Source organism: Sitodiplosis mosellana, unplaced genomic scaffold, assembly GCF_009176505.1.
Source record: "Sitodiplosis mosellana isolate CC-2019 unplaced genomic scaffold, AAFC_SMos_1.0 Smas_scaffold_1, whole genome shotgun sequence".
NCBI lineage: Eukaryota > Metazoa > Arthropoda > Insecta > Diptera > Cecidomyiidae > Sitodiplosis > Sitodiplosis mosellana.
The window spans coordinates 10,717,179-10,733,396 of record NW_022595244.1 but is presented as its reverse complement, the minus strand read 5'-3'; the positions used below and the strand labels follow the sequence as shown (position 1 = coordinate 10,733,396).

The 16,218-nt window shown below is 36.2% G+C and overlaps 1 protein-coding gene across 1 annotated transcript; it reads left to right on the top strand.

Moving 5' to 3' along the window:
* Window positions 1-373: 373 nt before the first annotated feature.
* Window positions 374-5,924, top strand: LOC129579448 (uncharacterized). Its single transcript, XM_055469534.1, has 14 exons — window positions 374-758; window positions 831-1,019; window positions 1,081-1,150; window positions 1,233-1,359; window positions 1,423-1,887; window positions 1,973-2,096; window positions 2,171-2,323; window positions 3,878-4,228; window positions 4,291-4,479; window positions 4,541-4,610; window positions 4,700-4,826; window positions 4,901-5,362; window positions 5,448-5,571; window positions 5,646-5,924. Exons 1-14 carry the CDS (start codon window positions 410-412, stop codon window positions 5,807-5,809), a joined length of 2,964 nt encoding a protein of 987 aa, XP_055325509.1. The 5' UTR covers window positions 374-409; the 3' UTR covers window positions 5,810-5,924.
* The last annotated feature ends 10,294 nt before the right edge of the window (window positions 5,925-16,218 follow it).

Genomic DNA, 16,218 nt, shown 5'->3' with positions numbered 1-16,218 from the left:
GTTTTAACGCACTCATCATATTTCATATACAAACTATTATTATTTTGACACATTTTTCTTAAAAAAATCAGATTCATATTCACGAACTTGTTTCATTCCACTCTTATTTTTAGCAGAAAATTCGAAAAACATGTGTCAGCTGAGGTGGGTTAATAAACTTCGGAAAGAAATATGCCCAGTTTAAGTCTTCGTTCTTCAACTTTGAAAACGAATAAAAATGTTCAATATATTTCGCGCGAGTCATTTACCAGTTTTTCTCTCCAGATCTTCTGCTCATTATTATCAAGCACTCCAAGAATAAAAAATAATAATACGAAAACGCATATCCCATATTTTGTGTACGTTCAGTTGAATTGTAACCATTTCAGAATAAACATCTTCCTCAGAATTGTGAATCTAGTCGATAAAAATGATTTTAGAGACAATATTTGTGATGTTGGTGATGTGGCTCATTGTTAAGTACATTTTGCGGATGCTGCATACCGAAAGTTATGTGAAACATTTGAAATTTGGTGGCACATTTATTCCGTTCTTGGGGAATGTTCTGAGTCTAGTAGGAAAATCAAAAACTGAAATATATAAAGAGTTTGTTCGATCTATAAAAGAAACAGGGACGCCGTGTAAAAGGTACATCGGTTCTAACTTATGCATTTTCATCGACAAACCAGAAGATGTGAAAGCAGTCTTGACGCAATGTCTGGATAAACCATTTGTTTATGGGTTTATGCCGTGTAAATTGGGACTCATTTTTGAGACATGTAAGTAGAAAAAATGTGCATAATTTTAAATCGATATATGATCGAGCTCATGACTTACGGTTTCTTTTTAAGCGAGCGCCATTTGGAAACCATCACGTAAACTCCTCAATCCAATATTTAGTTTGAAGAATTTGCAGTCGTCTATACACATTTTCAATGAAAAGACGAAGATGCTCGTAGAAGAAGTGGGAAAAGAAGTTGGAAAAGACGCATTTGATATATTGCCGTACGCACATGCTTGTGCTTTGCGTGGAATTTGGTGTAAGTATTGAATTTTCTGGGAGAGTGTTGAAAGAAAATAATGATGTTGTTAATAAAACAGCCGCTATAATGGGAGTCGACATTGATTTTAATCCTGGCCAAACAAAGGAATTCGTTGGAAGCATAAAAGGGTGATTGAATTGGTCAAAGCACTTCATTCGGATCTATTGACCCAAATTTCACATCTCAATATTCTTTTTTCGTAATTTTTAGTATTTCCGATTCAATATTCAAGCGGTGTACAAGACCGTGGACTTATATCGATTTTATTCATCGATGGACAAGTCTATACAAAGAAGAGCAAAATCACTATGCTAAAGTGCGAAACTTAACGAATCAGGTAAATGTTGCAAATATGCAAATGTCAAACTATATCTCTCAAAAATAACTTTTTAATTTTTAGGTTTTTGAAGAGCAAACTAAAGCATATTTGGGTAGTAATATGGATAATGATAATGTTGGCTTTGAGCATCATAACATTAACAGAAACGTGCCAATTATGTCGTTGTTTTCTGAAGGGAAATTCAGTGAAGAGCTGGTCAAAGATCAGATAGAAGCTTTAATAATAGCTGGATATAATGGAACCTCCTACAAATTATCGTACATTATTTTGACGTTGGCCATCCATCCAAACATTCAGGAGCAAGTTTTCAATGAACTGCATTCGGTTTTCGATACACAAGACGAAGAAACAACTTCTGAACACATCCAGAAAATGCCACTTTTAGATCGTGTGATCAAGGAAGCTATGCGTCTATGTCCAAGCGCACCATTCATTGAACGCGTTTCTATGGCTGACGTTCAGATTAGCAATTGCCTCATTCCAAAAGATACATTTTTCATTTTGATGTTTTACACATTACATCGGGTATGACAACAACAGAAATATTCAACGTAATAATAAGTTGTACATTTTCACTCATTTGTTTTTTTCATTGCAACAAATGTTATAGAGAAGCGACATATGGGGCGATGACGCTGATGAATTCAATCCAGATCATTTTCTGCCAGGAAACGTTCAATCCCATCACCCATTTGCCTTTCTTCCCTTCGGTGGTGGCTCGCGAAACTGCATTGGTAATGCAATTTTTGTTTTGGACTGTTTATTGTGTATATTTTGAGTTAATTTCAATTCGACGAACTAATTTCAGGTAATCATTATGCAATGCTCTCAATGAAAGTGATGTTGGCGGCTCTCCTGCGCAATTATAAATTCAGCACACATTTGAAATGGTCGGAGCTTGAATATAAGTTTGAAATCACATTAAATTTATTGAATGAACATCTTGTAAAAGTAGAACGACGTAACTGGTAGCTGAAAAAATTTGACACGCATCAGTAAATATCATTATCTTGAACTTGTGCAACTCGTTTAATATGAATTATATTAAAAACTTGGATGAAATTATATGAATTATATAACATCAATTCTAAGCCAGCATTTTACTGTTGCTCTTAAATCATTTCGATTCTCAATCACTTATGTTTACCATTTAAACTGGACGTAAGAAATTTTAATCAATCTATGTATTTGATAAGATGGAAAAAAAATTGGATTGCGGGAATAAACACGCTGGAACAAAACTGTCAAAAGACAATTGGCACAAGTGAAACATGAATATCTGACGAGCAGCAATGTAACATGAATTTCGATTGTATTTTTAGAATCGCTCAACACAGTGCGATTCAAGATTCATTTTTACGAATCGGTGCCCTTATGCGATACTTGCCATTTCACTTGTATATTGCTACCGAAGAAAATGAAGAAAGATTATTTTAAAGAAGAGAAAATTTAGTTTGTTAACACAAAATTCTTTATGTGTGATTCTCTGACGTGTTACGTAATATAAATCTTTTCTTATGTGCAAAAGAGTGCACGTGTCTTCACCGTCTGTACTTATCAAAATGAGAATAATTGGGATAGGTATGAAGATATTTTTCGAAATGGGCAGAATACACAACTACATACATATGCGTCAATATTTGCATATTTTTACATTGCTTTGTGCCATTGGCAGCAACGAAGACAGTGTATGCAATAAGCATATCATCACAATGGACACAACGAAATAGCATCTACTTGATGCGTTGGTTATAACCTGTTTTAGCATTGTTGTCTCTTGCTGACTACATTTAACCAAGACAAAATGCATTGACCTTGTAAAAGTCATCATGCGGTGTGGATTATAAAAATTAATAAGAACATCACAACTCCTTCCATAAAATATCGATTCCCACTTGAAATTTCCAAGTACGATATTCAAATTCCATTTCATTTGACGCTTAACTCGTAAAAAATACAAAACCTATTCATTATCTGTTGTAATATTAACCCATTCGCCGCTACAATGCCATATGGTATCAGTGAGAAAAGTTCTGACAAATTTTTTTGAGCCAGCTATGATGGCCCCCGACTTTGAAGATATCTTTCAGCTTCTATCAGATATACAAACAGATTCATTCCAAAGATGCGTTTGATTTTTTTTTAAATTAAAGCAAATCATATTCATGTTCATTCTATGAAATTTCAGAAAAAAAAATCGAAAAAAATAAGTTTCCGCGGAGAGTGAGTTAATTAACTGGAAGCAATATGTCCAGTTTAAGCCTTCTTTCTTGGCCTCTAAAAATGAAGGAAAATGTTCAATACACTTCGCGCAAGTAGTAATTTCACTGAATTATTATAAATTGATTATTGGTTTTCTCTAGCCACATACCGGTTATTCCTTCTAGATTTTTTACTCAATCTCATTCGAGAATAAAAATATAATATAAAATGTCCTATGTTCTGTGAATGCTCAGTTGAATTGTAACCTTTTCTGAATAAACATCTTCCTCAGAATTGTGAATCTACTCGATAAAAATGATTTTAGAGACAATATTTGTGATGTTGGTGATGTGGCTCATTGTTAAGTACATTTTGCGGATGCTGCATACCGAAAGTTATGTGAAACATTTGAAATTTGGTGGCACATTTATTCCGTTCTTGGGGAATGTCCTGAGTCTAGTGGGGAAATCGCAAACTGAAATATATAAAAATTTGGTTCAGACTATAAACAAAACCGGTACACCGTTTAAAGGGTACATCGGTTCTAACTTATGCATTTTCATCGACAAACCAGAAGATATGAAAGCAGTTTTAACACAATGTCTTGATAAACCATTTGTTTATGGGTTTCTGCCGTGCAAATTGGGACTTGTTTTTGAGACATGTAAGTAAAAATTATCAACATATTGTTGAATCGATGTTCATGAGTTCCGAATCATTTTTAAGCGAGCGCCATTTGGAAACCATCACGTAAACTCCTCAATCCGATATTTAATTTGAAGAATTTGCAGTCGTCCATACACATTTTCAATGAAAAGACGAAGATGCTCGTAGAAGAAGTGAGAAAAGAAGTTGGAAAAGACGCATTTGATATACGGCCATACGCACACGCTTGTGCCTTGCGTGGAATTTGGTGTAAGTATTGAATTTGGTGAAAGAGTGTTGAAAGAAAATAATGATGTTGTTAATTAAACAGCCGCTATAATGGGAGTCGATGTTGATTTTAATCCTGACCAAACAAAGGAATTCGGTGGAAGCATAACCGGGTGAGTAAATTTATCAAACCATTTTTTTTTTTTATTCGATCCATTGATCCAAATTTCACATCTCAATATTCTTTTTTCGTAATTTTTAGTATTTCCGATTCAATATTTAAGCGATGTTCCCGACCTTGGACTTATATCGATTTCATTTATCGATGGACAAATGTATATAAAGAAGAGAAAAATCATTATGCCAAAGTACGAAACCTAACGAATCAGGTAAATATCACAAATCAAACAATTTCTTTCGAAAGACTCACTGAATAATTTTTTTTTTGATAACTAATTCGTAGGTTTTTGAAGAGCAAACCAAAGCATATTTGAGTAATATCGATAATGATAATGTTGGCTTTGAGCATTGTAACAAGAATAGAAACGTGCCAATTCTGTCGTTGTTTTATGAAGGGAAATTCAGTGAAGAGCTGGTCAAAGATCAGATAGAAAATTTAACAATAGCTGGATATGATTCAACCTCCTCCACATTGTCGTACATTATTTTGACGCTAGCCATCCATCCAAACATTCAGGAGCAAGTTTTCAATGAACTGCATTCGGTTTTCGATATACAAGACGAAGAAACAACTTCTGAACACATCCAGAAAATGCCACTTTTAGATCGTGTGATCAAGGAAGCTATGCGTCTATGTCCAAGCGCACCATTCATTGAACGCGTTTCTATGGCTGACGTTCAGATTAGCAATTGCCTCATTCCAAAAGATACATTTTTCATTTTGATGTTCTACACATTACATCGGGTATGACAACAACAGAAATATTCAACTTAATAATAAGTTGTACATTTTATCTCATTTGTTTTTTTCATTGCAACAAATGTTATAGAGAAGAGACATATGGGGCGATGACGCTGATGAATTCAATCCAGATCATTTTCTGCCAGAAAACGTTCAATCCCATCACCCATTTGCCTTTCTTCCCTTCGGTGGTGGCTCGCGAAACTGCATTGGTAATGCAATTTTTGTTTTGGACTGTTTATTGTGTATATTTTGAGTTAATTTCAATTCGACGAACTAATTTCAGGTAATCATTATGCAATGCTCTCAATGAAAGTGATGTTGGCGGCTCTCCTGCGCAATTATAAATTCAGCACACATTTGAAATGGTCGGAGCTTGAATATAAGTTTGATATCACACTAAAATTGGTGAATGAGTATCTTGTAAAAGTAGAACGACGTAACTGGTAGCTGCAATTTGATGAATATTCAAAACTTGGCAAATGTGCCGATTTGATATTGGGAAGATGGATTTTAGTTGTACTTTTTATGTAAGAATAATAATGAAAATTATGTATTGTTATTGCCCGACGGAGTATAACGGCAATTTTATTTGCCATAATGAAAATAGTAAAAAGAGAATAATTCAAGCGGTAATCAGAAATCGACGCATTCATTTTCAAGGCGACTGATATAAATTGATTCATAAGTAATTCGAGTAAAATTGCTTATGTAGCATACATAATGTTCTTGTTTTCTAGGGTGGTCACATTCGCTGTTGAAAATCAAAGATATGAATAAATACCATTCATTAAACTAATTTTTTCAGCATTATCAAGGCATTGGAGCGTAATTATTCAACTATGAACTTCATTAGTCAACCACTTGCTATTCCGCACAACAAAATAAACGTCACTGTTCGACGTGAAGGACGAGCGTATGGATAAAAAATCGCAAGAAGTTCATTAGTTACCAGTGCTTTTGCATTGGTGCGCTATTCAACCAACCGGTTAGATCGATTTGAGATCAACTACGAACAACAGGGGAGGTTGAAAGCAGGCACTGACCAAGAATGGGGATCGTGCATTTGATAGCTAATGCCCAGAGAAGAAAATTTTGTCCTAGCACTTTGCAACATAAGCCATCAGAAGCATTCAGAAATGCTACAATAATTTGATGAAAATCCAGTAAAAAGAAGCAAAACTGATGATGATGAATAGTCATTTCCACTCGGAAAATCAAGCGTATGACATTGCGACCAATCGAGCTATTCTTTAATTAGAATGGTATAGTCGGAGAGCGTATGCAAATATGTAAAATGAATACGTAGGTGCATGCGCCCTTCTGCTATACACCATATAAATGCTATATCGATACGAAACTCATCGTTATTGACGATAAACCGGAAGATGTGAAATCATGTAAGAGATATTTTAGGGGAAATGAGAGCACTTTATTTGGCGATTTTCTTATTGAACACAAAATTGTACACACTTGAAGATTCCCGCCGATGGGATGAATAAGATGATTTCGAAGGAAATTGAAATGATTTGCACAAATTGTTATCCTTGAATGGAATAGTTGACTATTCAATGATTTTCGCTCCGATTTCGTCTAATTTAGTGGTCCAAATTCTCACTAAATCATATCAAATTGTGTTTAACAACAATTTTTGGCTCTTTTGTGTCTCATCAATCCCAAACTATTTACATTAATCTATATTGAAGTTGATTTGCTTTCCATCAATCGTTGAACGAATTTGTTGCTAAGTTTCAAGTATCCGATTACTTGAAAGCTACCATCTGAATAATTGAGTATGTTCACTATATTGACGTACACAAATATTGATGCTTATGAAAGTATCCGTCTCGAAGAAATGATATTATGAATCGAGCATTTCCTCTATTTTTCAAATACTTAGTTTAAAGAAATTGTAATAGTCCGTAATTTTTATGCTTTTTTTATGGGAATCTCCCTCATTTGGTTGTACACAGACTGACAATTTATTGCAGAATGAAAAAAACTGCTTGCAACCAACTTTTTGATTTCTCTCGTAAAATTGTCAAAAACTCAAAGCATCATTGTGAATCGGTGGATGGTATCAATACATTGCAAGAATCGAAGTGTACTCCCGTTTCTGCTGTGTTTCAACTCATTTGATTTATACATTCGCTTCTACAACTCCCACTGTTGTTGACGTGATACTGTACTCAGCATTAGAACACCTGAACGGAAAATAAAGTTCGAACTGGTGCTGGAATATAAACAACGGAGACGAATATTGTGAAAGGCTTTAAGGCTTAACTGAATATGTTTTATTCATGATGAATAGTTAAGCGAAACACCTGCACACCGCCATCAACGATCGAACGAAAGATAGAAACTTAATTCAAGAATGTGTGTTTCCTATATGTATATGGTGATGTGAGATTGAAAGAGGGAAAAAGACCTTCTTCCTGGCACGATTTGATATTAAAGAATTTACGCGAGATGAATTGTTTGATGGATGAGGTTTGACAAAAGCTGACATATCGTTATGAACGGTAAAGTGGAGATATAGCTAGTACTTTCTGTCGTATTTTCCCACTCTCGCTCTCTCTCACTTTCTCACACTCCTTCAACCGCATAGAAATAAGAACGATTTTTCTCCTGCCTCATATCTCTTTGGATTCAGAGAGAAGTACGGAAAAAAGATGCGAGAAAAATAAACAAAACTAAATGCGAAGCAAGCTGTTTGACTTTAATCGTTTGCTTTTGCTTCCGTTTGGTTTGGTTTTTATTGCACACACTCGAAACTTGGTGTGTGTGGAAGGCGTCAAAGATGGTGTAAACCATTTTAAGATCTATCACAACCACTCACGAATGTGAGCGGGAAAAAGAAGCCACCGAGAAGTGTGGATGATACTTTAGCCGTGAGATCAATCGTTGTGTGATTGTGCAAACCGTAATGTGTCTCCAAGCGCTTTTTGCACAAATACATTTTTCGCCAGAGTTTTATCCAACAAAGCAGCATCGGTTATTAATCAGAAGGTGGGCAGTTAATCTCCACTTGGCCCTTGTGCCACATACATATAAATATGACCGTATTTAACACGAAGTTTACGAGAAAATCGAAACGAAGATTAAACACTGAAAATGTAATCTTTTTGTGTGTGATTCGGATCATTTGCTGCTTGAATTCGCGAATTAACGCAAAACCGATTAAGTCGTGTTCGTAAAAGTTGCATGCACGAGTATTGAATAATTAACGATGAAACGGATGCGTATTATGCCAAAAAAAACAGCAAATGCTTACGCTGCTTCAGTTTTCATTGATGATCTGTTTTTTTTCGTTTGATTTGGATCCGCATTTGAAATGCACATGTGGCTTATTCACAAAAACCTTCATCAAAGCAGTGTCGTACCATTTCTTTAATCTGCTTCCATCAATGTTTTAATTACGACGTAAATGTGGTATTCTCTTGATGCCGCTCTAATCCGTACAATGTCGAACGTTTCAATCCGTTGAAGATTTATTTGCATTAGAATTTAAAACCGCAAAAAGCGAGACGAATATACGCAGCAAAAGAAAGCGTCTAAGCATCGTCTTGTTGCTTTTTCGTCAACATGTATTTGAAGTTTGTGTGTGTGTGGCATTCTTTCGAAGAAAAAGAAATTTGAAAAAGTTGCATACACACACAAATACTTACACATCTGTGTCGCTACTTATTTCCACTTCGCATTTGATGCGCTGAAAAACCCCACCGCTGTACTTGAAACAACTTGAAAGTTAAAACTTAACCCACAAACAACGTAAATAATATATGTAATAGTATGAAAAAAAACAGTGGCAAAACCATGGCAGCACCGAGATAACACGAGAACACACACATACATACACACATTTCGTCCCAAACGAAAGAAAATTGCATGCGAATCATTCCATTTGAAATTCGTATACCAAAGTTTATTCTAGCCCTATATTGTGGTTGTGCTGCTGCTCTTCAAAATTTTGCCAGTTCTCTTCGTCATCCGATGCTCGGCAAAGTGAACGGTTCGGTAGAGTTGTACTTTCTCTGAATATAATTTGTTGATGTTTAGGTGGTTTTTCCTGTGCTTTACCCCGGTTTGACGTTGATCTTGTGCATAAGACTTATTATGCATCGAAGATATGCGAATTCGGCACATATGAACGAAAACCAGTGAGTATGTGAGCCAGAGAGCGAAATATGAAGAGAGAGAGAGAGAGAGAGAGAGAGAGAGATGGAAGGAGAAAAAGAGCGGACGCAGCGCACACATTTTCCATTCTCACAAAATTCCCAACAATACCGACAAATTTTCAACTACAAACATGCAAATTCACTAACATCAACTTAATTAGCATATTGAAAATGTTTGTGCAAAAGAAGATGGCAAACAGAAAAGCAAAAGAATAAAACCTCGGTTGGTTTTTGTTTTAATACGGTGCATCGTGTTTGCTTCTCGCTATATATACGCTTTTATCCTTGACTAATATTCCCTATATATGTGAATGTGTCCGTATAGCATCTATTGAAAATGGTTTTGGTATTCGGTTTAGAGCGATTTTCGAGTGTGTGTGTGCTTTCACATCCATTTCGGTATCATCGTCGGTTGCAAATTCATTTAGACTTGTTGTGGAATGTTTTCAATGCGAAAGCAATAAAAGACATGAACCGATATGTATTACTTGCAAGCGGGCGTGGATGCGTCTTTCCAATTCGGCAGTAGAAGCACAAAAAAGACACGTCAAGAGAGAGAACATGCAAAAGAAAATACATCGTAACATCTTTTTTCTGTATCTACCAAAGCTGGAATGTTGTTGTTGGAGCTTTTGAAAGGATAAGCAAAAGCAGCAGCAGCAGCAGCAGCATAAGACTGTCAGTGATATTTGCTACACACATATTGCAATATCACCAGAATTTATGGTCGTTGTTTTTCGTGTACATTTGAATTTGTTCATTTTAAAAAGCAAACATGAAGGAGCGCACTCAAAATGCAAATGTAAAAATCTGTACTTGAAACAATAATTTCGGTTATTCGATCGAAATGGAGCACAAAAAGCCATTAAATTCACCACACTGGAAATAAAACACTTCTATATCAATAGCAACAACAGTTGATGTTTACATATCAAGTGGAATACTTTTCGCACAAGAGAGAGAGAGAGAGAAAGAGAAATCTTTTATGTATAAATTTTTTTCATCCTATGCCACAATTTTCGAGAATGTTTTGGCTAAATTTTCCTTGCTTTCAAGAGATTTTCTTTTTCTCTTTGGAGAGAGTGTTTTGTGTAAATTCAAACTTCATTGTTGGATTTCTTATGTTTTTTTTTTGCTCCTCTGTGCATTTTAAATAATTTTATTTGATGTTGGGAATAACTTTATGACCTTTGCTTCGGTTGATACTTACACTTACATTCGCATTCATTTGTTTCGAATGAATAGCGACGAATCCAAATTCGTTAGTAGTGGTTTCGGTTTTATGTTTTTATGACCATCGAAAAACTTACGATAATGTTCAGCGACATCTTGCAGATGTGAGCAAACGATAATGAATTGAATTATTATACAAATCGTGGGATTTTCTTTCTGTTTTTTATGCCATTTCCATCATTCTTGATGACCTACATTCGCATTGCTTTTGATTTATTCGATAACAAATATGGTGAGCAGGCGATCGATCTCGCCGAATCAACATCCAAGCTAAACTTGTCAATATAATAATCTTAATTGTGTCTTTATGTTGAGCTGTACAAGTGGAACTGATTGAATGTGTTGCATTTTGTTATGGTTTCCGTTAGCAAAAACCATGGCAATGTGTCGTTCCATTGGCCATTGCTCGTAAGTAATCAATTCTTCATTTAGTCATTTTTAGTCCATCGTATCGTGTTGCTTTGGGCCATTTTTATCGTACAAAATCGTTGTTTTGCCCGGGAGAAACTTACCCATTTGAAAAGTCTGAGTGGGTGAGCGAGTCTCTCTCTCTCTCTCTTTCACTGCAGGGATATGAAGAAAATCTAATTATATCTTTGATTGTTAACGAGAAAACTTTTTAAATAAATAGAAACTCCTGTGCAGACTGACGCTCGGCGAACGAAAGAGACGACAAGTGTTTGTTACACACGGTAAAGTAGTCGAAATAATGTGCAAAATCGAAGCTGAAAACAGTTTTGGCTTCAGAAAAAGTGAAGACGATAGCGCCAAAGATCCAAAAACGAACGAAGAAACTTAGACAAATGTTTTTGATGTGCGAAAGAGAAAAAAAAGCGAAGCGAAATGATGAAACTAAAATGCCAAAACAAAATGGCGAGACTCAGCGAATCATTTTGTAAACAAACTCAAACAAAAAGGCACATGTGTTCGTGATCTCAAACTGGCCTAAAGAAAACACATCAAAGTAGACAAAAGATGTTTCCATGACAAAGAATTTGCAGCCACGGTAAAAGCACAAAACGGTTTCGGATCATTTCAAGCGCACAGTCTGCGACCGGTCGGTGCACAATCACTGAAGGGGAAAAGTCAATGAAACATTTTTTTAAAGCATTCAGCTTGGAAAATGTGTATACTCACCTGAAACCAAATGAATTGTTTCAGTGAATGTTTGACCACATTTGATCCGTCTGACCTTTTTGCATTCGAGTCAATAATCCTGTTTGCGTGAATATATTTTATCATAAAAACTTTATCAAGGCTTCGTGATAGTATACCTCAGCAGGCCGTATATTTAATGCTCGGCATAATATGCAAGCATATCGCACACACGCAGCTGCCGCACACAACTCTCCCGTGCACAAACGGTTGCGGACACAGCCATCGTAACCAACTCACATACGAAATCTGCTGTATACGCAACCGTTTGCGCACGAGAGAAGTATGTGCGGCAGCTGTGTGTGTGCGATATGCTGGCATATTATGCCGAGCATTAAATATACGGCGTGCTAAAGTATACTACCACGAAGCCTTGAACTTTACGGCCGCATTGAATTTTTCGCAATGTACAAAAGTTGTTCACTCTCATGCCGAACCCATTGGCACTGACGGTACACATCTTACACATGTTGAAACTAATTTTGCCGAGCGGGCCGAATGAAAAAGGTACGAAGTACAGGCAAAACCAATTTCCATGACCAAAACTAATACTGGTTTCGGGCAGTTTGACCAATATTTCGTAATTTGTGCAATGTGCATACATGGGCTGGATGAAATGCATAAATAAAACTGCAGGCAATCGTACACAATCTATCAATCAATAGTTCGGTTTCAATTATTTGGAAAAATTAATTAAAATATTTAGCCAATCGATTGAAATTTTAACCGACTACGTTCATATCGACTGCACCATTTACTCAAATCATTCGAGTCGAATGCAAACACAAAACGTTGATAACTTGGTCATATGTTTTTCCGCATGATTTGTTACACCGAGTTAATTGCGTTTCGAGCTTTAGCAAATGGTTTTCTCACAGATTTTTAGCAGAAATAATTGAAATTTGAGTAAAACTCTAGGTAAAACTAATATGTTTATAACCGTTGGCTATTAACTGAGTGGACAAAATCAAATATTATTTGATGAACGGGTACATTTCATAGATCATTATAATCTATCTTTGATAAAGCACGTTTTTTTTTTGAAGCGAAACTGAAGCACATGGAGGTAACAACCAATCTGGCAAGCGATCTGTCGAATAAAATATGCACAACTTTGGAGTGGTACCGAATTTAAGTGTGATTTTTATTTATCTTTTATAAATTAATATGAATGTTACAAGTGAATAGAAGCTGCATAAAAACAAGTGAAAGTCTCGACGCCTGAGACATAGATGCGACGAATAAATGATGGTAACGAAGCAGCTCGGTTTTAATTATGATCTGTGGCACAACAACGTAAAATGGTTTTTCAAATGAATGTAAACGTACATTAAGTATGCAACGAGACTCAATTGTAATTTTTATGTCGAGAGGCTCGAAAGGAGCCGGCAAACGCAAAATTGCAAGTGAATTGTCGTCCGCCGGGTTTTTAGGAGCTTCATGATTAAATACGGAATCATGTGATTTTTTTCTCAGCCTTGTCGTCGTTGTTGTTGATTCCAACTCAAAGTAATTAATATTTCTATAAAGTCTGTCAAGCAACTCCAGTCACCTTTTTGAGTTGATGAGTGTGCCGGCGACATTTTTTTTCACCTAAAACTTTACCATTAGTAATCGAGTAATGAATCATATGTGCGGGCTCGTCGAGGAATTTTGATAAGGCGTGCAAGATAGACTGAGACTGTGTTTTTATTGTAGAGATGGCGTATGCACTCTTTTTCATAGAATATACTATACTATAATAAATATTGAGGGAAAAAAATGGAAACACATAATGAATCTCTCTCCATCCTCATATAAAAAACGTTTCGGCCTTTTTACATATGCGGTGCACTGTAGATGCTGAAAAAGCAAAGTGTATTCGCTTACTGTTGCCGCACAGTTAAGTCAACATAAGCAAATCTCGGCCGTAGATGTATGGTGTATGTGGATGAACAAAGCCTCTCGCACTCTTTTGCACTCTCTTCCATGCCATATAAATTTCATTTGGTATAATGACGCATTGAGCAGACATCCTTTGGTTTGATTTGATTGTTTGCGTCTCGCATAATCTAGCGACACTTTGGTTTTATACGATGCACATCAATTGACTAACTTCACTCATTAAATATATAATGGCCTTAGTCTCATGCTTAAAATGAAACCAAGTGCACGAAAAAAAACATTCGCTTGGTTACGCGTTCGTTTTTTTTCCCAACGTTCAATTGCAAGACTTTTTCCCACATCGGCCGTTGTTGAATTCTCTTCGGTTCGTTTTTTTTTCTCGTTGTTGTTGCGTGTCAATCGCTTCTTTTGCTTTGCCCGCAAAACGACTTAATCTTTGTCACACACTCACACTTTTGAATTTGCAGCAAAACAAATGCCAGAAATGAAAAAGTTTTTGCACTGAATGGGATTTCAGTTGAGCTCGCGCATTATGTCGGCTGTTTGGTTGTGTGTGTGTGTGTAAAATGCTAAATGAAAATGTAAATATCCAACACAATCGTACATAATTTTCAATTGTCTCAAACAAACATTTTGAATTTTTGAAATATCACACTCGACAACTTCTGACGAATGTCAACGCGAGCGTCGCAACGCACTCTTCCTTTCCTCCCCTTTGAGTATCTGTGTGCGCGCGGCAAATAGCATTAAAATCATCCAAGCACACTCGGTTTGATTCTGATTCTGATTAAAGTATTTTATTGTGTGTTTGTTTTTGTTCTGCTCTGCTTTGTGCGGTTGGTGTTGATACTTGACAGCTTCAATAATACGGTTTCATTTCTGTTTGGCAAATTAATTTCACTAATTTAAATAGCAGACTGCGAATATCTAGAGACAAAAAAATTGGTTTGGCTGCGGTTGTTGCCTTCTGCGAATTGTTAAGGGACAATTGTTACCACTTGAATGGCATAGTTTGCTTGGTTTCTACGTGGGTCAACAAACCCAACAGTCAGAGGTAATCGATTCACGAGGTCATTAACGGTTAAGCGTTGAAATTTACAGGTCACAACCATCGGTGAGGCTACAATCTTATTATCCGACCTACCCAAACATAGCCAGTTTACCAAACATATTCCACGCTTGATGAAAAAATCGCAGACGAATTTAATGATAATGACGCATCCGAATCCTTTACACACTCATTCTGAAATCACGAACCGATCAATGTCCAACCATTTGAACTGGGCACATGTTGAAATTGTACAAGGAAAACTTTATTTCTGGCCAAATTGAATGCAAACATCTCAACTGCTGCATGGAGTCGTATTGACTGGAACAATCTTGAATGACCTAAAGTCATATACTGACTTCACTTCTGAAAATGTTCGAGAAGACCATTCATTTCACCGCTTTGACTTATGAAACAAAAATAAAATCCTCCATTTTAAAGCAAACAAGATGAAAACTTATGCTCGCCTGATATACATATATAATTTCGTCATCAAGCGGCCAATTCACAACTAAATTGCTCATTTAACTTCGTCAAGAAACTATTTCCGTTCGCAAAATGTTTGTGTTTCGTAAAAGCAAACAGCCATTACACACCGACTGTAGCAATAAAATATGAATTTGCTCGCTGAACTAATGTTTAAATGTGTTTTCCATCTCCGGAGTTTGTCTGCATTAACCTCATGTATGCGATGAACTGTTGAATTAAATGCTATGTGCAAAAAAGAGCAATAAACTGCATAAGTTTGTGTATTTAAAATATAGAACGTAGATTAAAATCAACCATAATTCGACGGACGTAATCCTAATTAACTGAGATGAAATGTTGAATTTTGCATTGGCTGGCAAGTGGTCATCGTAGTCTCAATGAAGTTAGGTGTTTGCAAGCAGTCATTTCGGTTTTGAAAAACACCCACACGCGAGCGCGTGCACTCGTCTCATACAAATACGTTGGAAAATACAATTTCATGCTTCCTGATGAAGACCATGCCATCCTGTCGTTTGTATCCAGTTTAGTTTATTAAATAGTTTTGCAGCAAGCATGACGATACATTCTCTATATTTGGCATGGTAAGCAATTCAAATGAGAGGATATTCGCAATTTCCTAAAACCATTTTTCGCTATTCGAATTTATTGGTTTACTCTTCGCTTCAACTAAATTTCATTGTTGATATTTAAATGTAAAGTCAAGTTGTGTGTGTGTGTGTGTGTGTGTGTGTGTGTGTGTGTGTGTGTGTGTGTGTGTGTGTGTGTGTGTGTGTGTGTGTGTGTGTGTGTGTGTGTGTGTGTGTGTGTGTGTGTGTGTGTGTGTGTGTGTGTGTGTGTGTGTGTGTGTGTGTGTGTGTGTGTGTGTGTGTGTG

Excerpts from the sequence above, each read along its gene's own strand:
- LOC129579448 (XM_055469534.1), top strand. The coding sequence starts at position 410 with ATGATTTTAGAGACAATATTTGTGATGTTGGTGATGTGGCTCATTGTT. Across the intron at positions 2,097-2,170 it reads TGGCTCGCGAAACTGCATTG|GTAATCATTATGCAATGCTC; the intron begins GTAATGCAATTT and ends AACTAATTTCAG. Across the intron at positions 5,572-5,645 it reads TGGCTCGCGAAACTGCATTG|GTAATCATTATGCAATGCTC; the intron begins GTAATGCAATTT and ends AACTAATTTCAG.